General features: G+C 44.4%; 1 protein-coding gene across 2 annotated transcripts in view; it reads left to right on the forward strand.

Moving 5' to 3' along the window:
- The window catches only part of RELB (RELB proto-oncogene, NF-kB subunit), a 91,217-nt gene that overhangs the window by 22,758 nt on the left and 44,036 nt on the right, over positions 1-24,423 (forward strand). Inside the window, exons 3-4 of one of the 2 annotated variants that reach the window (XM_068250881.1) lie at positions 10,773-11,098; positions 18,540-18,700. In XM_068250881.1, the coding sequence (XP_068106982.1) occupies positions 10,773-11,098; positions 18,540-18,700 (487 nt within the window). The remainder of the gene's footprint in view (positions 1-10,772; positions 11,099-18,539; positions 18,701-24,423) is intronic. The other variant, XM_068250882.1, reaches the window with a different exon arrangement.

Here is a 24,423-nt window from a genome sequence, read left to right on the forward strand (position 1 = left end):
AAATATTGGTGGAGCAGCTTTCTCTAGGGCTGATGAGAGAGTTTGGCGATACTGAGCTGCAGCAAGATTAGGACAGTTTGGGGTGGGGAGAGTGGAGGAGAGGGCATGGGGGGGGTCAGCAAGGACGCTAGGGTTGAGCTCGCGTAGGTCTCGCTGCCATCGACCAGGTGGGTGGGCGGGCGGGTAGTTTGGAGGTGCCTTCCGTGAGGAGGTTGAAGGTGAGAAGGTGATGGTCTGAGGGTGGAAAGGGTGCGATGTCAAGGTCTGCAATGGTGGTGGATTTAGTGAATATAAGGTCGAGTGTGACCTGCAGTGTGTGTGGGGGTGTTGGTGTGTTGTACATTGCACAGATTGAACTGCAGTTCTATCGATTTGTAATAGATTCCCTACTGGGATCTTTTAAAAATAAATGTGCTATGTGTGGTAAGAATCAGTTCCTTCTAAATTGATTTTTTTTTAGAAAGGAATCGATCATTTGGAACATTAAGTAGAAATCTATGTGTATTGCCAGCTGATTTCACACCATTGGTTAGAATAACATAAATAAATTATTTTTTTTTAACCGCTTATCCCTGCCATGGTGAAGATTTCAACTTCTGCATTGTGTGCATTCGCTGTTCCCGTTGCTCGCACTGATTCAGCAACACAACAGACTACTCGCTTTGCTGTCATAATAACAGCAGAACTCCTTATCTCGGTCAGAAGCCAATTTCATTTCACATTTCACTGTGAGCTAATCACAACATGTAGTACTGAAGGCAAAGGCTCAGGGCCGCGAATACGCAGTAGCCAGCGACTTGGGGAGAGGGGTCGGCTGTGCGGGGTCACACCTGCCTCCCGAAGGGAACCAGGAAGACTGGGGGGCGGGGGGGGGGGGGGGGGCTTGGCTGCAATAAGCCCCAGATAATTTAAATTCATTCTTTTGTTGTTGTTCAAATATTGTTAGTATGCAACACATGTAACGCACACACAGAGGGTACACAAAGCAGACTTGCACTGTATGATCTAATGATAAACAGAGACCTTATTTTGGTGTAGCGGTTACAACTTGCTGTTTATGTCAGAGCGAAAGGGAAATGGGTGGGGCCAGGGAGAGCAGTCACGTTCTATTGAATACATGTTAGGAAGTTTAGTCATCAGCTGCTATCAGTGTGGTGTTTTTAAAGTGATTTTCTGAAATGACTTTTAAAGATCAGCTTTAGACTATAACACCCACATGGTCTGACTCAGATCTATGATTAGTTCCTCTGGTAAGATCAGTAGATATGTCACCATGTTCTAGTATAAAGCTATACACAGATATTAGAATGCAGTTGGATGTGCAGACTTGACCTGACAATTTTTCTCACAAGCCAAGTATGCATATCCATTTCTCTGGAGAGAGAAAATGTCCTGTAGTGGAAACCATAGCCTGGGAAATCAGCCTGTGATTGCTTTACACTATGTCCTTAGCAGAGTCAGCCATGGAATCTTTAATCAAGGATTGAACTTAATTCCAGTCAGTAGCTGATACCCCCTTTCCAATGAGAAATCTCTATCTTTTCTCAACTAGATCATCAGGGGGATCTGTGTGGCTGATATTGTGGTGAAACCTCTCCCACAGTGTGATGTCAGGTCCATGGTCCTGATAGTTTGTTGTCTGTTAACCTCATTGCATTGTGGGAAATAATGGCTTTTTTTTCAACTGCCAAACAAGCAGTAATATCTCCCTCTGTGCATAGAACTCTCAATAAGGGACGGAATGTGCAAATCACCTGGCAGAACTAAAGCTGTCAACACCAGTGATACATTTCAGAATGTAAATCAGGGAGAGGAAAGATTTTACAATGGTCAAACATTGACTTCATAGTCTATAAGTGAATATTGTAAACAATAAACAATTGTATTCATTATTTTATTTTCACTTTCCTCTTTAAGAGACTTTAACCTCCCTGGCGGTCTATTAAAACCGCCAGGGGGCAGCGCAGCACTAAATTTTTTTTTTTTTTAATCATGTAGCTAGCCTAGCGCTAGCTACATGATAGCCGCTGTGCTGCGGCATCCCCCCACCCCCTCCGATCGCCTCCGGCGATCAGTGCAAACCGGAAATCCCGTTCAGAACGGGATTTCCTGTTTGGCTTCCCCCGTCGTCATGATGACGATCGTCATCGATGTCGTGATGTCATGGGGAGTCCCGATCAGCCCCTCAGCGCTGCCTGGTGCTGATAGGCCAGGCTGCGCAAGGGATCTGGGGGGGGGGGCGGCGCGGCGGGAATCGGTAAATCGTCGCGGAGCGGCGGCGATCGGGAAGTACTAGCTGCGTGTACCAAAAAAAAATTATACAAATCGGCACAGCAGGGTCTGAGAAATCCTCCTGCGCGGCATAGTCCGACCTGAGGTCGGGCTTACTGCCAGGGAGGTTAAAGGGAAAATTAAACATTTGCTGCATCCTCTTATAATAAAAAGTTATGACTCTTTATCTTTTAACTCACCCTCTGAGCCCAATTTGTTCTTGTTTCCAGTGCATAGCACCGCCCCCTTGCAGATGAGTGTCATGGCACTCTCTATAGCGGAGATATAGGGTGCTATGGAAACACCACAGCACGCTTATGCAAGGGGGCACTGCTAAGCACAGAAAGCCGCCACACACGGGCTCGGAAGGTGAGTTGATAAAAAAAGACCCACAGAGTCATTATAACTTGTTATTAGAAGTGGATCCAGCGAATGTCTTATTTTCACTTTATAGTATACATGCTAGACTGCGATCGCCAGAAAACTAGCAAATAACTAACTAAACTTACTAGCGGCGTCTGCGCACATTTCAATTCAGTGACAGTCTCACGATTGGATTGTTACTGGAAGGGCAAAAGTGAGGACACGAAAGTGTGAGATTTGCAACACGTGAGTATTTTGTATGGATTGATCGTTTACCATTGTGAGGCTTACTTGATTTACACAGATTATCGTCCAAACCGATCTGCCAGGACCATAATCGCTGTCTTTTACAGTCGTCGGGACACTTTAATGATTCTCAGCCGCCCCGTTGTTTATCGTCCGTCTAACCGCAGCGCCTCTACAACTCCGCTCTGTAAAGCACTACACTGGCTCCCCATCAGCTTTAGGATCAATTTCAAAATCCTGTGCTTTGCCTACAAATCAGTGCACAAGACCTGCCCAACCTACATCTCTGATCTGGTCCACAGGCACATACCAGCCCGCCCCCTCCGATCCTCCAATGACCTGCGCCTAGTCGCACCACGCATAACTCAGTCACACGCACGATTGCAGGACTTCACCAGGGCCGCCCCTACTCTCTGGAACTCTCTCCCACCAGCCGTCAGACTCGCCCCCACCTTTAATTCCTTCAAACAAGCTCTCAAGACTCACCTCTTCACGCTCGCATACCCCCCTACACCAGCACCATAATATGTTCTGTTAGACTCCCTCTCAAAAGACGCACCTATTGTCTCCACCCCACCCTTTAGATTGTAAGCCTCCGGCAGGGCCCTCCTCCCTAACGTATCCAGCTTGATTATGCAATCTTACTCGCAACCACCCCTCTTGTAGACTCGAACAGTCTCTATTTTGACCTATGATACTGTATTGTTATCAAATCATTTGCATGATCTTGTTTTGTTGTGAGTTTCCGTATGTTCTACCTGTATGTTAACCCATTTATCTATTGTGCAGCGCTGCGTAAGATGTTGGCGCTTTATAAATACAATAAATAATAATAATAATAATAGCCTGTGTACAAAGCTTAAGATGACTCATACAGCCATTGTAGATTGTACACTAGTCTCACATGCTGTGCTGTGTATCTTGCCCTTAAATATTATTGTTTCCCTTGAGCTCTAGCAGATAAAGCCAAGCCTGATCCGGTCCACTCTACTGCGCAGATGCAAGCAGTCTGTGCCGTAGAGCAGACACATCGGGCCTGGCTATTTCTGCCTGAGCCCAAACAGAGAGCCAATACTGCGCCTGTGCATGCAGGCAATGGTAAATATTATTGTGCCTGCTTGTGCGGGGGTCCCAGTCCTGGAAGGAGGATGGGAGAAGCCTCATTGGGATCCAGAGGCTTTCCCCTCTCAAGGTAAATACCCCCCAGTGGAACTTTTTTTTCCCCTTCAGGCTTACTTTAAAGGACAACTGTAGGGAGGCTGCCATGTTTTTTTTCCTTTTGTGCAATACCAGTTGCCTGGCTGTCCTGCTGATCCTCTGCCTCTAATGCTTTTAGCCATAGGCCCTGAACAAGCATGCAGCAGGTGTTTCCAACATTAGGCCTGGAACCCACTGAAATCTGCAAAAGCAAAACGCAACCGCTAGCGTTTTGCCTGAGCAGTTTGCAAGCGGATTCATGCGAGTTTTCGGTCGCGTTTTGCAACAGTGTATTTTTTTTCCTCAGCGGTTGTGTAGCGTTTTGCGTTTCGCGTTTTTATCCTGATTGGTCCTGTGAATTATTTTTAATTTTGTTACAGTGTGCTGAACCGCAAAACGCTAGCAAAACCGCTCAGTTTAGGTTTTGCTGAGCGTTTCTGCTAGCGTTTCAATACTTTACATTGAAGCGCTAACGCTCCCAAAATGCTGCAGGTCCTGCGTTTGCGTTTCTGGGAAACGCAAACGCTCCTGTGGAAGTTGCCCCATCCATTAACATCAGCTGAGCGTTTTGGCAAAACGCTAGCGTATCGCAGCGCTGCCAAAATGCTCAAAAAAACGCTCTTGTGTGTTCCAGCCCTTACTGTCAGGTCTGACAAGATTAGTTGCATGCTTGTTTCTGGTGTTACTCAGACACTGCTGCATCCAAATAGATCAATAGAGCTGCCAGGTAACTGGCATTGCTTAAGGGCAAATAAATTTGGCATCCTGTATATATCGCTCGCTACAGTTGTCTTTAAAGTCCCTTTCACACTGAGGCAGTGACTGGCAAGGTAGCAGTGTACAGCCTGGTACACACATCCAATTTTGATTGGCCAATGATTGGCTTCCCCCTCAACAGGGGGCTCTGCTGCTTTTCCCTTCTTATGGGATAGGGATAGAAGTACCAGTTCCCTCAGTACCATCCTGTAGCATATCAGTTTTGTTCAAGAAGTACAATGTATTTCCTGAATATTTGTGGTCCTGCCATGCCACACTTATTAAAAAGACAAGAAGTGCAGGACAGGAAATGGAAGTGCAGGACAGGAAATGGAAGCACAGGAAAGGAAATGGAAATGCAGGATATAAAGACATGAAAATACATACATGTAAGCAGAAGTAAGGTGACTATGAAGTCTTCCATCTTTAAAGCCTTTTAAAAAATGCTAATTGAACACCTGTTGTTCTTGCTCCACTGGCCTCATGTATGTTTCGGTGTGACTCACAAATTATGCACTAAACAGGGAAAAATGATTCTCTGTGTTATTTTTACTTCAGCCTGAGAGCTGTAATAGCGAACAGTCATACATTATCCGTTATATGTTCTTTCTCTGTAGGAGGCCTAAAGCCTTATTCACCTGTACAAGGACTGTTGCTCTGCAGGGGTTGGGACTCGATCCCTCGTGCGGAAGTTAGGAGCCAAAAGTGTACAGATGCGTCCCTAGCCTGCAGGCAAATGGAGTGTTCTATTGCTTTTCATAGTGGAGGAGGGCCAAAATTTAGGGTGTGGTTTAAGCTACAATGGGGCCCTGGGGCACAAGTGACCTGGGCCCCCTCCTGATGGCAAATTCACCCCCTCCTGGGCCCCAGAGCCACCCTCCAGAGAGCACCCCTTTAAACCTTATTGTGATCCCCGTGGCCCCTGCACCGTTTTTGGCCACATAGCAACTCACCTGTCTCTGCTGGCATACTGCTTCATTAGTCTGTGTACTCTGGTCTTCATCCTCGCAGGGGCGCCTCTTATTACATAATGACATGCTCTGAGTCTCTGAGAAGATGCAGCCAATGGGGATGAAGACTGGGGGCACGGACAGATGGAGCAGTGCGCTGGGATAGGTGAGTTGTTATACTATTTAAAATGGGGGGGGGGGGGCAGGGAGCATCAGGGCCCACAGCTCCTTAGCTATGCCACTGTTTACAAGGCTTAAAGAGACACTGAAGCGAAAAAAAAAATGATGATATTATGATTTGTATGTGTAGCACAGTTAAGAAATAAAACATTAAGATCAGATACATCAGTGTAATTGTTTCCAGTACAGGAAGAGTTGAGAAACTCCAGTTGTTATCTCTATGCAAACAAGCCATTAAGCTCTCAGACTAAGTTAGTCGTGGAGAGGGCTGTTATCTGACTTTTATTATCTCAAGTGTTATTGGACTATTTACTTTTCCTCTGGCAGAGGAGAGGTCATTACTTCACAGACTGCTCTGAAAGACTCATTTTGAATGCTGAGTGTTGTGTAATCTGCACATATTATAGAATGATGCAATGTTAGAAAAAACACTATATACCTGAAAATAAAAGTATGAGAATATTTTCTTTGCTGCTAATCTTCTAGTAATTATTCATAGTACACAACCAATTCACTATATCATATTTTTTTTTCGCTTCAGTGTCTCTTTAAGTGTGTCCTAGATGATTTTGTGTAAACAAGAGGTAGTAAAATGAACTAATTAGCTATTCAGGTCTGTACAGGCCCTGGCTTGTTGTAAACGTGGACTTGTTTGTAGTATATTAGACGTGGATTTGTTTGTATTCGGTCTGCAGCTTTATTTGAAAATGTTTTTTTCCTGGGGAACAGTCTACCTAAACAACTTTGTTACAATCAAAGTGACAGCAGTGTATCTTTAGGCTGCTTACACACCAAGACGTTACAGGCGCACGTTAGTGCGCCTGTAACGCTCCCCCAACGCACAGCAATGTAACACAAGTGGGCTGTTCACACAGCCCACGTTGCGTTACATGTAATGCTGCACGTTCGGTGCAAAGTGCAGCATGCTACGGCGTTGGAGCGGCTATAGCCGCGTTAGACTGTTTGCACATGCGCAGTGGGGGGCGGAGAGGAGGCGGGGAGAGCCAGCTACAGTAGCCGCGCACATGGCTACTTAATATTCACTGCACTGGCGGCAGCTGATTGGCCGGCGGGACCACGTGATGCGGAGTGTCTCGCTCCGCATCACGTGGTCCCGCTGGCCAATCAGCGCCACTCTGGGAGACATTATAGGAATCGAGCCGCCGAAAGCGGCTCACTCTACCGTCGGCTTTTGCAGCACCATACGTTGTGTTAGGTGCACGTTATGCGACCTTAACGTGACACCTAACACAACGTCTTGGTGTGCAAGAAGCCTCAATGCAGATGGAATAACTTGTTACATGTGTTAAGATAGTAGCTAGGTCACCATCCAGTGACGGCTATAGTCATGGCAAACCTCTCCAGCACTCGTGCCACAATTCACATTTTATGGTTTCACATTGTCGTTTCTCACACCTTGTGACAATGGTTTACCTTCCATCTTGTGCTCCCGATATTGACGTCTTCATAGCGGCTGCCAGCAGACTTTGTCCCTGGTGCTTTCCCTGGTTTTCAGTCCCAGAGCTCCTCTCGTTACATCATTAAGGGGATTTCTGCACTGAACTTGTAAACAAAATCAGCTTACAACATCTATCACCCTGTTTGGCAGGAAATCGTAGCTTCAATCTTTCTCTTTTCAGGGATAAACCCTGATGAACTATTGATTGTGTTGTTTTAATGATTCTCAGTGATCTTTGATTCTAATGCCTGGTACACACAATGCAATTTTCCGTCAGACTGGCGGTCAAATGGATTATTTCCGACAGGTCCAATCTGATTTCCGATTGATTTTCCGGTCAGTTCTATCAAAATCTCTCAGAAAAACGTTTGGAAAGCTGACCTGTCAGAAATAATCGATTTGATCATCAATCTGATGGAACATTGCATCGTGTGTACCAGGCATTACAGTTGGCTACAATGTCAGCATCGATGTGGACAACTTGCAAAGAGACAAGACAAGCAGGGCTGTGGAGTCGGAGTCGGAGTCGTGGAGTCGGGCAATTTTGGGTGCCTGGAGTCGGAGTCGGGAAAAAATGCACCGACTCCGACTCCGACTCCTAATGAATTTGGATACCTCTAATTTAAATAGAAAATATGATAAAATGTTCTATTTCTCAGATAATAGTCATTAAAAATAATGTATATATACAGTATATATATACAGTAATAGCTGTGCTTAGTCCACAAAAATGAAATAAACCAATCAAAATTAGTTACTTGTGCTGCTTCAATAAAGCAGTCCCCGTATTTTTAAGGTCAGATATACACATCTGATTGTGACTGTATATATGATGTGTACACAGGAATCTCTTATATATACTAAATAACATCTATGCTGTAAGTATAAAGCCTGATGTGTAGCTGTGTCACTAATAGAGATATTCAACGAGATGGAAATAATTCTGCATTGATGCTGATTTATGCAAATGTATGCACTCCCTTTGCTGATGAAATCAAATAATTTGATATGTTATTAAAATTTGGTTTGTTGACTACAAATTAAAGGGTAACTGAGACGGATGAAAAGTAAAGTTTTTTTTATACATACCTGGGGCTTCCTTCAGCCCCCTTCAAGCTAATCAGTCCCTCGCTGTCCTCTACCACCCGGATCTTCTGCTATGAGTCCTGGTAATTCAGCCAGTCAGCACTGTCCGGCCGCATGCCGCTCCCACAGCCAGGAACATTCTGCACCTGCGCAATAGTGCTGCACAGGTGTAGTATGCTCCTGGCGGCGGAGTGTGTGCATGCGCACTACGCCTGACTGACTCAAGTACCTGGACTCATAGCAGAAGATCCAGGTGGTGGAGGACAACGAGGGACTGATTATCCTGAAGGCGGCTGGAGGAAGCCCCAGGTATGTATAAAACTTTAATTTCATCTGTCTCAGGTTTACTTTGTTACACAGTAGTACTATACTCTACATATGCACTCCCCACAGAGCTGCAGGGAATCCACTGAGAATGCTGTGCACATTGAACACAGAGGTGTTGTCTGTTTACAATCTTCTCATTCCCCTGCAGAGTACCTGCACATCATTCTTACATGTACCCACACTTACATTGCCTAGGGCCTGATAGATGTTCTTTGTTCCGGTTTGTACCTTTTACAAGTACTCTTACCAAGGACTAGTTTTAGTCTAAAGGGAATAAATATAGTAGTCTACATATCCTTCTCACTTCAGTTGTCTTGTAAAATTCCTAAGCGTTGGCAGTTAAGAGACGAATTTCATCTTACATACTTTTAATCAACAAAATTGTAATATTCAAATTAGAGGAGTCGGAGTCGTGGAGTCGGAGTCGGTGGAATCCTAAACTGAGGAGTCGGAGTCTGTGGATTTTTGGACCGACTCCACAGCCCTGAAGACAAGTAACATTATTATTATTTTTTACAGATTCTTTATTTTAATAAAGTTTCCACATAACAAAGAAAATATAACAAACATTTCCACATCTTATTGTTTGGACAGCAAAGAAATTTGTGCGGCCGACAATGTCCAGTGCCGTCATCATATAAAACCATATACAAGACATAGATATAACATATAGCGCAAAAATACAACCATCAAGGAAGACACTTCATTATAAACCATGAAATGTCCAATTGTACTCGCGGCTGCCCCCACATGTACAGCAGCCCTCATCACACCCCATGATACAGGGAGATGGGTGTAATAAAGCGGAGGTTTACTATTTGAGCGTTTACTATAAAGAGATTCTACTGTATTTCTTAGTGCTGTGCTGTGTTTAACTAAATGCTGTTCTGCTACAATTTTTTTTTTTTAAGGTTTAAGGGGTCGTCCTCATCGTGACGCGCAGATGGCTGTGCGATCAGAACCCAACGCGTATGTTCGTACGCCATCTGCGCCGCTATGCGCTGCACTGCTGATCTTATTCATTACGTGGGATGGAATGTCTCACTTACCAAGAAAGGTTAGATAAACTGGGTTTATTTAGTCTAGAGAAAAGATGCCTTAGAGGGGATCTAATTAACATGTATAAATACATCAGAGGGCTTGGCAGATAAATAGCTTGGCAGATGAGCTTTTTGTCCCTAGGCCTTCTTAAAGGACTAGAGGACATGATCTGCGCATGGAGGAAAAACGTTTTAGGCATTTATTTAGGAGAGGGTTCTTTACAGTAAGAGTGATTAAGATGTGGAATGCATTGCCACAGGAAGTCGTTATGGCAAACTCTATATTAAAGGGGGCTTAGATGCTTTCCTTTGCGTTGAAAGACATCCATGGCTACAATTACTAGGTAATGCCCAGTGTGTTGATCCAGGGATTTTATCTGATTGCCATCTGGAGTCGGGAAGGAAGTTTTTTCCTTTTTGGGGCTAATTAGACCATGCCTTGTAAGGGTTTTTCGCCTTCCTCTGGATCAACAGGGATATGTGAGGGAGCAGGCTGAAGTTGAACTTTGTTCTCTGGTTGAACTCGATGGACGTATGTCTTTTTTCAACCAAAATAACTATGTAACAGTAAATGGGTCAGCACTGCATTTGTGGACAGAACACATGCAGCAGTACGCAAGTACATCACAGCGCATCGTACTGCTGCGCAGCACCTATGATGTGAACGGCAGAAGGACTGTCTATGCCCTTCTGCCTTTCTTGCGTGTTGCACATCATACGCACTTCCAAATGCGCACGGAAGCGTGTCATGACGTGAACGAGCCCTAAGGCTGTAAATAATATTTTTAGAGCAAAGAAGAAATGCTGACTGTCAGACCACTTTAATCACTTCTCTCCCCAGACTTGGTTAGTTCTTTATTATTTTCATGGTGTCTTTTTATCCTTTTTGTTTTCCAGCAGATGATATGGATGATGTTATGGAGTTAATCAACTCTGACAATCCAGGACCACAGAATGATTTGCTGCCTGTACATATCTCCTCGGATTTTCCTCCCCGGGGGTATAGTAATCTTATAGATACAGTTATTGTCAACTCGCAGCCAGCGGAACCAGTCCTCTCAGTCTGGGAACCATGCCAGGTCAATGCACCACCCACACTGGTCATCACAGAACAGCCAAAGCAACGGGGCATGCGGTTCCGATATCAGTGTGAAGGGAGGTCGGCGGGCAGCATTCTGGGGGAAGGCACCACTGATCACACCAAGACCCTGCCTGCTATAGCGGTAAGCACTTGCCAAATTACTCCATCACCTTTGACTTTACTGATGACAGCTGACACAGAACAAAAAGCATCTAGCAATCTCAGCAAACATAGAAATCAACTCAAATTTTGAACTTAACCAGAGTTTCTTATGTGATATTAAAAAAGGTCAACTGTCACAAAAAAACGAAAACACATACCTATACAAATTACATTTCTCTCAAATTAAAATGCATTACAAATTACTTTTCTCCTATGTTCCTGTCTGTTACAGTGGGCAGTAAAAATCGTACAGATCTGACAGGTTTTGAACTAGTCTATCTACACATGGGGGATTCTCAGTATTTAATTTATTCTTTACAAAAGCACTCAGGAAAGGTTATATACAAATATGTTTTCTGGCATCCCTAGTTATTTACACACCATTCTGGCAGCTGGACTGAGCAACTGTCATTCATTAAGTGCCTTTGAAAATAAAGAAATCCTTGAGAATCCCCTAAGAAGAGATGGACCAGTCCAACACCTTTCAGAATTCAAGTGACTGCAGCATAGGAGAAAGGTAATGTATAGTGCATCTTAATCTGGGAGAAATGAACTTCATTTTATTTTAAAGAGGAGCCCACACCCGTGACTGCTGCAAACGTAGGCACTTGTTATTGACCTGAAGAAGCGGGCCAGTACCCATGAAACGCGGTGTCTTATTGTGCATCATTAAAACGTTTATCTACCCCTGTGGTTTGTTCTTTTATGGAGGTAAGATCGATCTACTCCTGTACTTTATAATTTTGAGATTAGAATACTTTTGGGCGCCTCCTACAGTTCTTCATTGTTTGTGAGATCAGGAGGTCTTTGGACTTTTCCCCTGCATACCCACTGTCCTAATGGGAGCCATGTAATAAATTAGGGGTGTATGGTGCTATCCAATAGCACCAGTAACAAAGCAATCTGAAGGGCACCTCCACTAATGTGAACAGCAATCTTCCCAAGATCCTTTCTCATTTTCTTATGTGTCAAGTGAGTCAATATAACACACTCTTATAATGTTTTGTTTCTTCTTAATGTTGACAGAAGTCTCTGGGGTTCCTCTCCGAGACCGCCATCTTGATCCACGGCTCACCAGCATGTTAGCAGTCTCCTTCTATGTTGCTTAAAGGACAACCGAGGTGATATGTGACATGATGAGATAGACGTGTATGTACAGTGCCAAGCACACAAATAACTATGCCGTGTTCATTTTCTTCCTTTTCTGCCTGAAAAAGTTAAACATCAGGTATGCAAGTGACAGTTTCTGTCCAGGTCAGGACTGGGTCGGACTATAGCATAACCCTCAGGGCATATTCACAGTGGGACGTTGCATTTTAATGCGACGTTAAAGTCGTAACACGTCTGCATTTAGAGGTAACGCACTGTAAGCAGTAAGTTACCACAACGCAACATTTTCAATGCAATGATAACTACGCACTGTGAACGGCCCATAGGATTATCATTACAGTGCGGTGAGCTGCGTTATAACACTTTATAATGCGGCTCCGCAACGTGGCACTGTGAATGCAACCTCAATAAGTAATTTCAGCCAGAACACACTTTCCTGTCGGTAAATGGCTTCTGCGAGCAGGAAGGAGATAAAAAGGTTTATTAGTTCATAGCTTTAAGCTTTGGCATACTGAAATGAAGGTGCCATTGAGCAGAGACAATGAAACCGTAAAATGTAAAAACTAGATTAAAATACAAAATAAATCTGTGAGATATCTAAAAAAAAAAAGTAATTTTTAGGAGAAGGAGAATAGATACAACTATTTATCTCATCACTTTATTTTCACCTCGGATGTCCTTTAAGAAAATTTGGTAGCTTGCTTGTAGCTGACAGCCTCCATGTTGCTAGGTCCCGATGGGCTTTAAAGGGACTCTGAGCAGTGCAGAAACTATGGAAAGATGCATATCATTTTTAAGCTCTCTTTCTCCTCTTTCCAATGATATATAAACCGCCCTACGCCTTTTAGTTTTTGCTATTTTCGCGATTGAAATTGCCGCGGCCACGATTTCAATCGCGAAAATAGAGAAAACTAAAAGGCGTAGTGCGACGATTTAGGTGTCGCCAAAAAGAGGAGAAAGAGAGCTTTAAAATGATATCCATCTTTCCATAGTTACTTGTATTACACAGGACGACACTTTCCCCAGTGTCAGCAGCTCCATTCAGCAGACTGGAGCTGCTGACTTTAGGAAAAAGTCGCCCTGTGTAATACAATGTAACTATGAAAAGATGGATATCATTTTAAAGCTCTCTTTCGCCTCTTTCTGGCGACACCTAAAGCGGCCGCGGCAATTTCAATCGCGAAACTAGCAAAAACTAAAAGGCGTAGGGCAGCAGTTTATATATAATTGAAAAGAGGAGAAAGAGAGCTTTAAAATGATACGCATCTTTCCATGGTTTCTGCACTGCTCGGAATCCCTTTAACATAACACCACAATGCATGGCCCAGTATTTGTTGCATGTATAAAAACCTAGTATAAGTGGTGGTCCTGGCTAGAGGCCTGTGCGGGTTCTAAGTGGTGGGCCTGGCTAGAGGCCTGTGCGGGTTCTAAGTGGTGGTCCTGGCTAGAGGCCTGTGCGGGCTCTAAGTGGTGGTCCTGGCTAGAGGCCTGTGCGGGTTCTAAGTGGTGGTCCTGGCTAGAGGCCTGTGCGGGTTCTAAGTGGTGGTCCTGGCTAGAGGCCTGTGTGGGTTCTAAGTGGTGGTCCTGGCTAGAGGCCTGTGCGGGTCTAATTTTTCAGACCCGCCGCCCACACCCGACCCGCAACCCACTTTCTGGTGAATCTGGCACCCGCACCTGACCCGCAGAGCCGATACTCGCACCCGACCGGCAATCCGATTTAAATCAAAACGGGTACCCGATCCCGACCCGCATTTCGGGTAACCCGCGGGTACCCGACCCGGTGTGGGCCTCTACCCCTGGCTGCCATAATGAAGTAGACTTCATATAAAATCACATTTCATTTATATACAGAAGCTGTACTGATAGAAAGCCTATCAACTTCTTGCTTCTGGTGGAGCAATATCCTGTAGTGCCTTGCAGATATGGGAAGAAAGTGTATGGCGAGATTACCTGAATTGCTCTTCCTACAGACAGACAGAAAGAAAGAATAACGGATCACCCACCATCCAAAGAGTTGGGGTCTAGCAGCAGACCATGTTAAAGCGGACCTAAATTCAAAACTTCCTCTCTTCCTCTGAAGCGAACAAAAGTATGCTATAATGAATTATATGTGTAGTACGGATAATTCATAGAACATTAGTAGCCAAGAAAAGAGTCTCATTTTTATTTTCAGTTATATAGCTGTTTTTATAGAACATTGCATCATTCTCTAATCTTTGCTGGTTACAAACTACACTCTGTATTTTAAATGATGAAGCAGAGTAGAGCTAATGACCCTTTGAACTCCCTGGCAGTAAAACCTTAAAGGAGAACTGTAGTGAGAGGGATATGGAGGCTGCCATATTTATTTCCTTTTAGGCAATACCAGTTGCCTGGCAGCCCTGATGGTCTATTTGCCTAAAGAAGTGTCTGAATCACACCAGAAACAAGCATGCAGCTAATCTTGTCATATCTGTCTAAATTTGTCAGAAACACCTGATCTGCTGCATGCTTGTTCAGGGCCTATGGCTGAAAGTATTAGAGGCAGAGGATTAGCTGAATAGCCAGGCAACTGGTATTGCTTAAAAGGAAAAAAATATGGCAGCCTCCATATACCTCTCACTACAGTTCTCCTTTAAACAAAACAAGAAGCAATGAGAGTCAGGTTGAGATTATTGCTTCAGAAAACTGCACTGTAGTCGACCCAAGTGGGGCGTAGAGCTCAGAGAAGTTCTTTTGCATAGATGACGACTGAACTTTCTTAACTCTTCCTGTACTGGAAACAATATGATACTCATATTTGTGCTACTAATGTTCAATTTCTTATCAGTAATACACATTCAAATCATCACTGTCAGACTGGAAGGTTGAAAAACTGAGGAAATCCACCTGTTGGCCAAGCAGCAGAAACCCTATGTTATCACTCCCAATAGAAACCTGCAGCAAGTCTTCACTGTGAGCAGCAACAGCTGATTACTGCTGCTTGGCCAGCAAGTGGATTTCCTCAGCTTTACCACCTCCCAGTCCAATACTGCAAATCATTTTCTCATAAGTTTATTTTCCCTTTAAATAAAAGCATTTCTTTTTTACAGCTGATACAAATCCTGCAATAAATCTGCAGTGTGTCTACTTCCTGTTTTCATCTCTGCCGAGATTCCTGAGCTGCCATAGCTGAGAGATCAAATTACACTTGTAATTAGTCACAAATAAGCGGGAATTAGATGAGCTTTACAATAAACAGTACTAACTATAAGTTAAACCCACAAATTGTATTTGCTTATCCATCCTGGTGATTACAATGTTTAGATTATGTTTTTAGCACAATGGCCCTGATTCACAAAGCGGTGATAACTCAGTTATCACGCCTAAAAGACTTTAGGCGTGATAAGCTGTGCAAAGTTGAGTTATCACCGATTTGTGCTGCTCTTCGCGCGAAGCTTCCGCGCGCAAAGTTTTGCGCGCGTAGCGCACGCAAAGTCCCATAGGGCTCAATGGACGCTGCGCGCGAAGCATGGTACACTGCGCGCGCAGCGCGGTGCGCTACGCGCGCAAAACTTTGCGCGCGGGAGATCGCGCGACTTTCTTCTTATCACGCCTAAACTCGTGATAAAGGGCTTTTCACAGGCGTGCAAACACTTTGCACCGCTTTGTGAATCAAGCCCATTGTATGGTGACAATATTGTCTTTGGAAATAAAGGTCTCTTTTTGCTTTCTCATTGTACACGATCAATGATTACAAGTCCTTATTTGCTAAAATAACATTAATATACCCTCATGGCATACATATTTAAAAAATGTCAAGTTCTTAGGGTAACTATATAGTTATTTTCTCTTATATTCTGTCCCCTTGTTTTCATTTTACAAGTCTTGGTTTTGGTACAGAATATACAAAAATTTGTATTGTTTTTGATTCAGTTTGTTATTAAAAAGAATACACAAGATATAGCCCTTAACCTTAAAACACCCTAAAATCTATTCTACTGTTATCATGGTTAAAATGTTACCACATATGTCTTGTGTAGTTTACTAATACTTTCCCATGTTTGATCATAATTTTGAAAATTAATTTTTATATTGGATTGAGTTTGTCCCTAACTATTTCTTATGTGATGTGGGTCCAAGCTTTAAAACGCAACAAGTAGTCTACAACTCATCCTGGTTAAAATGATACCACATGTGCCTCATTTAGTAACAAACTGGTGGTGCACCTGCCACAACTACTACACGTCCAGTTAGGCTTAAAGTAAACCAGAGATGACATACACTCACCTAAAGGATTATTAGGAACACCTGTTCAATTTCTCATTGATGCAGTTATCTAATCAACCAATCACATGGCAGTTGCTTCATTGCATTTAGGGGTGTGGTCCTGGTCAAGACAATCTCCTGAACTCCAAACTGAATGTCAGAATGGGAAGGAAAGGTGATGTACGCAATTTTGAGCGTGGCATGGTTGTTGGTGCCAGGCGGGCTGATCTGGGTATTTCACAAACTGCTCAGTTACTGGGATTTTCACGCACAACCATTTCTAGGGTTTACTAAGAATGGTGTGAAAAGGAAAAGACATTCAGTATGCGGCGGTCCTGTGGGCGAAAATTCCTTGTTGATGCTAGAGGTCAGAGGAGAATGGGCAGACTGATTCAAGCTGATAGAAGAGCAACATTGACTGAAATAACCACTTGTTACAACCGAGGTATGCAGCAAAGCATTTGTGAAGCCACAACATGCACAACCTTGAGGCGGATGGGATACAACAGCAGAAGACCCCACCGGATACCACTCATTTTCACTACAAACAGGAAAAAGAGGCTACAATTTGCACAAGCTCACCAAAATTGGACAGTTGAAGACTGGAAAAATGTTGCCTGGTCTGATGAGTCTCGATAGAGGCAGAATTTGGCGTAAACAGAATGGGAACATGGATCCATTATGCCTTGTTACCACTGTGCAGGCTGGTGGTGGTGGTGTAATGGTGTGGGGGATGTTTTCTTGGCACACTTTAGGCCCTTTAGTGCCAATTGGGCTTGATTTAAATGCCACAGGCTACATGAGCATTGTTTCTGACCATGTCCATCCCTTCATGACCACCATGTACCCATCCTCTAATGGCTACTCCCAGCAGGATAATGCACCATGTCACAAAGCTCGAATCATTTCAAATTGATTTCTTGAACATGACAATGAGTTCACTGTACTAAAATGGCCCCCACAGTCACCAGATCTCAACCCAATAGAGCATCTTTGGGATGTGATGGAATGGGAGCTTCATGCCCTGGATGTGCATCCCACAAATCTCCATTAACTGCAAGATGCTATCCTATCAATATGGGCCAACATTTCTAAAGAATGCTTTCAGCACCTTGTTGAATCAATGCCACGTAGAATTAAGGCAGTTCTGAAGGCGAAAGGGGGTCAAACACCGTATTAGTATGGTGTTCCTAATAATCCTTTAGGTGAGTGTAATTAAAAGTTTTGATACTTAACCGGGCTTCCTCCAGCCCCATAGTCTCTTTAAATAAAAACATTTCTTTTTTACAGCTTACAAAACTCCTGCAATTAATCTCCATTGAGTCTACTTCCTGCTGTCATGGAAGCAGACAAAGGGTTAAAAGCCTTTGCTTACATATTAGCTGTGTCTGCCGAGGACTGCCGAATGTCTGTCCTGACACAGCTGAGAGATCAAATTTCCCTTGTGATTACAGATAAGAAGGAATTAGACAGGCTCTTCTCTCCAAAAACGTTAGACGGAAACACTTTGTGTGTCCTGTGCAAGAGTTCAGGTCCACTTATAGAGATATATTGCACAGGGTCTTTGTGGTGTCACTGGTTTAATTGTCAGAAGCCAATCTCAGCCACCTGCAGATTACTGGGAGTCTACCTTGGGCTGATGTAGAGATCACATTTATCTGCTTATTTACTAGAAACTCAACAGATGTCATTACAATTCCCAGAGGACAGATCAGCCAGGGGTACCACCAGTGATCTGCGGTTAGACCAGCTGTGTTTCAGATGACATTATATGCCTTTCACTCTGTTTGACAACCTGCCAGGATATGCTAAAACTTGCGTATGTGAACAGCTAAAGAACTGGCTACTATCTGGTAAGGTCCCTGGAGGCAGTTATGTAATAAATAGGCGTTAGGTTGCGGGTCACTAATGACAAATTTGTTTTCAGTTTTGTCAGTATTATACTTTTGGTTACAGCCCTTCATTTGTAAAGATTGTGATTGACAACATCTGTAGGCATTGACCTTTCTTGGAAAGTACCTAAGATTCCCATGCTTCTTCCCGCCCTTGTCACACCTGGCACCTTTACTGTGTTCTTGCTTTAGCTGGAGAACTGCGAGGGAATCCAGGAGGTTCATGTCAGTGTCTGTCTTGTGTGGAAGGACGAACCTTTCCGTGTCCACCCACATGGCCTTGTGGGTAAAGACTGCCATCATGGGATTTGTGAGATTATTCTGCATCCAATTGATGGGGAAACAGAGCATAGGTGAGCACAGCATATAGAAAGACACAAAGATATTTGCATAACTATGTAGTTTTACACCTTTTCATGTTAAAATTATGACAAAAACTTTTAAAAAATAATTTAAAGTACACCTGAAGTATGGAAGGGGGGAAATGTACACATCCCAGTAGTTAGAAGCCTCTAGATCATACATGTCAAACTCTGGCCGCAAGCCGAATCTGGCCCTCAGAGCCATTCAATTTGGCCTCCAAGTTGTTTACCAAGTGCATTATGTTTGGCCCACTCTAGACCACCAAGGAAGCTATATTGCAGGTGAACCCCTAGAACAACAGAGAAGCCATATGGGGAAGGAAGGGGGAAAGCTCTAAATGCTAGGAAACTATATAGGGGTGGGTGGGGGCCACTAGACACCAGGAAACTGTATAGGGGAAGGAGGAGAACCACTAGACACCAGGGAACTGTATAGTGGTTTGAGGGGAGCCATTAGACACCAGGGAACTTTATAAGGGAGGAAGGTGGCCAATAGACATTGAAGATAGCCTGGGATTGGGTCCCGGTGTTCAATTTCGGCCTACTTTGTATTTGAGTTTGACACCCCTGCTCTAGATGACAATAGGCTTCCCACATACTCCTAGAGTCCCTCATCATCTTCTGGCCACGTTCCTGGCGTGATGGAGTGCATCCAGATCAGGCATGTGCTAGTTAGGTCCACACATGCTCAGTAGAATTGAAGCTGCTCGTGTACTGCTCTTTTCCCACCATGCATGAGTGCTTCATTATACTGGGCATGCCCAGTCCTTACTTGTGCATGCCAGTCCAGATTCCCTCGTCCATAGTACACTTACAGCCAGATTAAACATTTCCAACTCATTTCAATTAAATAGATACATTATTATTTAAAATTTATTTATTATTATTATTATTATTGATTTATAAAGCGCCAACCTATTCCGTGGCGCTGTACAAAGTAAGAAATAAACATGGGGTACATAATACAGACAATGGTGTACACTAATATACAAGATACATAATTAGTGACAAAATACAAAAAAATGATACAGCATACAGAATACAAAATACAGAAGTGGTAATGACAGTGATAAAAGTAATATGATGAATAAAATGTATAATGCTTTCAGAGACACAAAAGGGGGAGAGAGCTCTGCCCTTGCGAGCTTACAATCTAAAGGGAATGGGGGAAAACAAGAGGAGGGGTAATATACAGGGGTCGAGTCCTGCGTGGACGCGGGTGAATGGTGTCCACCCACTTTTTCTTTAGCGTGGACGCCGTTCACCCTGGCTTGTGTGGAGGGGAGCAGCGCAGAGAAGGAGAGCTATGGGGACAGCGGGGATGGGCGGACATCTCCCCCCCCCCCCCCCATCCCTCACCTTCGTGCTCCCCTTCCTGCCTCTCCCCTCCGGTGTTTTGAAATGTCGGGCCCGGCGGCTAAAGTGGGCGGAGACTTTCTGCCTTCTTCCGGCCGCAAGGGACGCTCCGCTCTGTGTGCGGCAAGAAGACCAGACTAGCCGCACACAGAGCGGTGCGTCCCTTGCGGCTGGAACGCGGTAAGTCTCCGCCCACTTTAGCCGCCGGCCCGACATTTCAAAACACCGGAGGGGAGAGGCAGGAAGGGGAGCACGAAGGTGAGGGATGGGGGGGGGGAGATGCCCGCCCATCCCCGCTGTCCCCATAGCTCTCCTTCTCTGAGCTGCTCCCCTCCTACTGGGGGCACACCTGGCTACCTGGGCACATATACCCCTGCCTACATATACTGGGCACATATACCTCTGACTACATATACTGGGCACATATACCCCTGGCTACATATACTGGGGACTACTATACCTCCGACTACATATACTGAGCACATATACCCCTGGCTACATATACTGGGGACTACTATACCCCTGACTACATATACTGGGCACATATACCCCTGGCTACATATACCCCTGGCTACATATACTGGGCACATATACCCCTGGCTACATATACTGGGCACATATACCCCTGGCTACATATACTGGGCACATATACCCCTGCCTACATATACTGGGCACATATACCTCTGGCTACATATACTGGGCACATATACCCCTGCCTACATATACTGGGCACATATACCCCTGCCTACATATACTGGGCACATATACCCCTGGCTACATATACTGAGCACATATACCCCCTGCCTACATATACTGGGCACATATACCTCTGGCTACATATACTGGGCACATATACCCCTGACTACATATACTGGGCACATATACCCCTGCCTACATATACTGGGGACATATACCCCTGCCTACATATACTGGGGACATATCCCACTGGCTACATATACTGGGCACATATACCTCTGCTTATATATACTGGGCACATATCCCACTGGCTATATATACTGGGCACATATACCCCTGCCTACATATACTGGGACATATACCCCTGCCTACATATACTGGGACATATACCCCTGCCTACATATACTGGGGACATATACTCCATGCCTACATATACTGGGCACATATCCCACTGGCTACATATACTGGGCACATATCCCACTGGCTACATATACTGGGCACATATACCTCTGCCTATATATACTGGGCACATATCCCACTGGCTATATATACTGGGCACATATCCCACTGGCTATATATACTGGGCACATATACCCCTGCCTATATATACTGGGCACATATACCCCTGGCTATATATACTGGGCACATATACCCCTGACTACATATACTGGGGACATATCCCACTGGCTACATATACTGGGCACATATACCTCTGCCTATATATACTGGGCACATATCCCACTGGCTATATATACTGGGCACATATCCCACTGGCTATATATACTGGGCACATATACCCCTGCCTATATATACTGTGCACATATGCCCCTGGCTTTATATACTGGGCACATATACCCCTGGCTATATATACTGGGCACATATACCCCTGGCTACATATACTGGGCACATATACCTCTAGCTACATATACTGGGCACATATACCCCTGGCTATATATACTGGGCACATATACCCCTGGCTATATATACTGGGCACATATACCCCTGCCTACATATACTGGGCACATATACCCCTGACTACATATACTGGGCACATATACCCCTGACTACATATACTGGGGACATATACCCCTGCCTACATATACTGGGGACATATACCCCTGCCTACATATACTGGGCACATATCCCACTGGCTACATATACTGGGCACATATCCCACTGGCTACATATACTGGGCACATATCCCACTGGCTACATATACTGGGCACATATACCTCTGCCTATATATACTGGGCACATATCCCACTGGCTATATATACTGGGCACATATCCCACTGGCTATATATACTGGGCACATATACCCCTGCCTATATATACTGGGCACATATACCCCTGGCTATATATACTGGGCTCATATACCCCTGGCTATATATACTGGGCACATATACCCCTGGCTACATATACTGGGCACATATACCTCTAGCTACATATACTGGGCACATATACCCCTGGCTATATATACTGGGCACATACACCCCTGGCTATATATACTGGGCACATATACCCCTGGCTACATATACTAGGCAACTACACCTCTGGCTACATATGCTGGGGACTACTATATTCATGGCTACTTATACTGGGGACACCTATAGACCTGGCTACCTGGGGGTACCTATTTTGGGGGAACTGCTGTCAGATTATCTGCATTTTTGTGGAACCGCTGTTATGTATTTTGGGGAACAGCTGCCAGATTATGTGTATGTTAGGGGAACGGCTGCTGCCAGATTACGTGTATTTTGGGGAACTGCTTCCAGATTGTGTATGTTTGGGGGACCACTACTGCCAGATTATATGTCCTTTGGGTGTTACGTGTATTTTGGGTGATCCGCTGCCAGGTTTTGCGTATTTTGGGGAACTGCTTCCAAATTATGTGTATGTTGGTGGAACTGCTGCTGCTGCCACATTGTCTATTTTGGGGAACCACTTCCATATTATCTGTATTTTGGAGGAACTTCTACCAGATTATGGGCCTGATTCACAAAGCGGTGCTAACAGTTAGCACGCTGGTGAAAAGCCCTTTATCATGCCTAAACTCAGTTTAGGCATGATAAGTTTAGGTGTGATAAGTTTAGGTGTGATAAGTTTAGGCATGATAAGTTTAGGTGTGATAAGTTTAGGCATGCTAAGTTTAAGCGCCAACTGCGTTAGCACCGCAGTGCACAGCTGATCAAAAGTTTTACGCTAGCAAAGACTGGTGCACTTTGTATAAAGTTTAATGGCGCTGCTTTGCGTGCGGGACTTTGCAAGCGATCTAAACTTATCTAAACTTAGCATGCCTAAACTTATCACACCTAAACTTATCACACCTAAACTTATCACGCCTAAACTGGCTTTTCACCAGCATGGTGCAATGGTTATCATGCCTAAAGTCTTTTAGGCATGCTAACTGGGTTAGCACCGCTTTGTGAATCGAGCCCAATGTGTCTTTTTGGTGAAATGCTGTCAGATTACATCTATTTTTGGGGGATACACTACGGCAGAGCTCAAACTTCCTCGGTAGACCTTTTACATCACAGCTAAGGTCATGTATATTCGGCCCCACCCATGACCACGCCCATGGTGTGCTTGGACACGCCCATTTTGGCGCGGTGCAGGGGTTCTCCAAGTAAGTCCACTCACTTCTTTTCCCAGGACTAGACCCCTGGTAGTATACGATAAAATATATAAAGGCAGTGTGTTTTAGGATACCTAGTAGGAGTGCAATTTGGTCTTAGGACAAAGGGAAGTGGCTTAAGGTAGCAGCACCGACCTCTTCCGCAGCGCTGTACAGAGTGTACAGTCTTGTCAGTTTACTGTCCCTCACAGAGGCTCACAATCTAGTCCCTACTATAGTCATATGTCTATGCATGTATCATGTAGTGTATGTATAGTAGTCTAGGGCCAATTTTTAGTGCTAAGTCAATTAACTTAGCTGTATGTTTTGGGATATGGGAGGAAACTAGAGTGCCTGAAGAAAACTCTCACAGATACGGGTAGAACATACAAACTCCGTTCAGATAGTGCCATGGCTGGGATTTGAACCGAGGACCTTGTGCTGCAAGGCAAGAGTGCTAACCAGAGATTTCTCACTACTGCGGTACCAGTAGGTTTTAAATTTACTTCTAGTACCCTTTAAAATTGGGTGTGGCAGACGATAACAGCCACCATAGCCGAGAATAAGGCCAGTGTGGGTACAGCGGCGCAAACGATAATGAAAGATCCGGCATATCGAATCTGTAGCAGTTACCAACACTCAATCGCATTGTTCTTGCTGCTGCCCTGCAGGCCAGAAGCCACTCCATCACACACCGCTCTTCGTGGATTTCTGCACAAATTGGTCATAAAATGTTAACTGATCTTCATCTAAGTCACAATAGACAATCACAGTCTGCGTTAAACTAAAACCACACAAATAATTACCATATTATTTTTCGGACCATAAGACGCACTTTTATTCCCCCAAAAGTGTGTGTGTGTGTGGAGGGGGGGATTGGGGAGTAGCTGCGTCTTATGGTCCAAATGTAACAATTGAGACCAGTACCAGGAACCCACACATACACAGTGGTCAGACACGCTGACCCCTGCGTCCACCACACTAGCGCATTACTTACTCTTCCACCATATATGATCCCTTTCAGTTGCCCCCCGTCCGGTGGGGACGC

Source organism: Hyperolius riggenbachi, chromosome 8, assembly GCF_040937935.1.
Source record: "Hyperolius riggenbachi isolate aHypRig1 chromosome 8, aHypRig1.pri, whole genome shotgun sequence".
NCBI classification, from domain to species: domain Eukaryota; kingdom Metazoa; phylum Chordata; class Amphibia; order Anura; family Hyperoliidae; genus Hyperolius; species Hyperolius riggenbachi.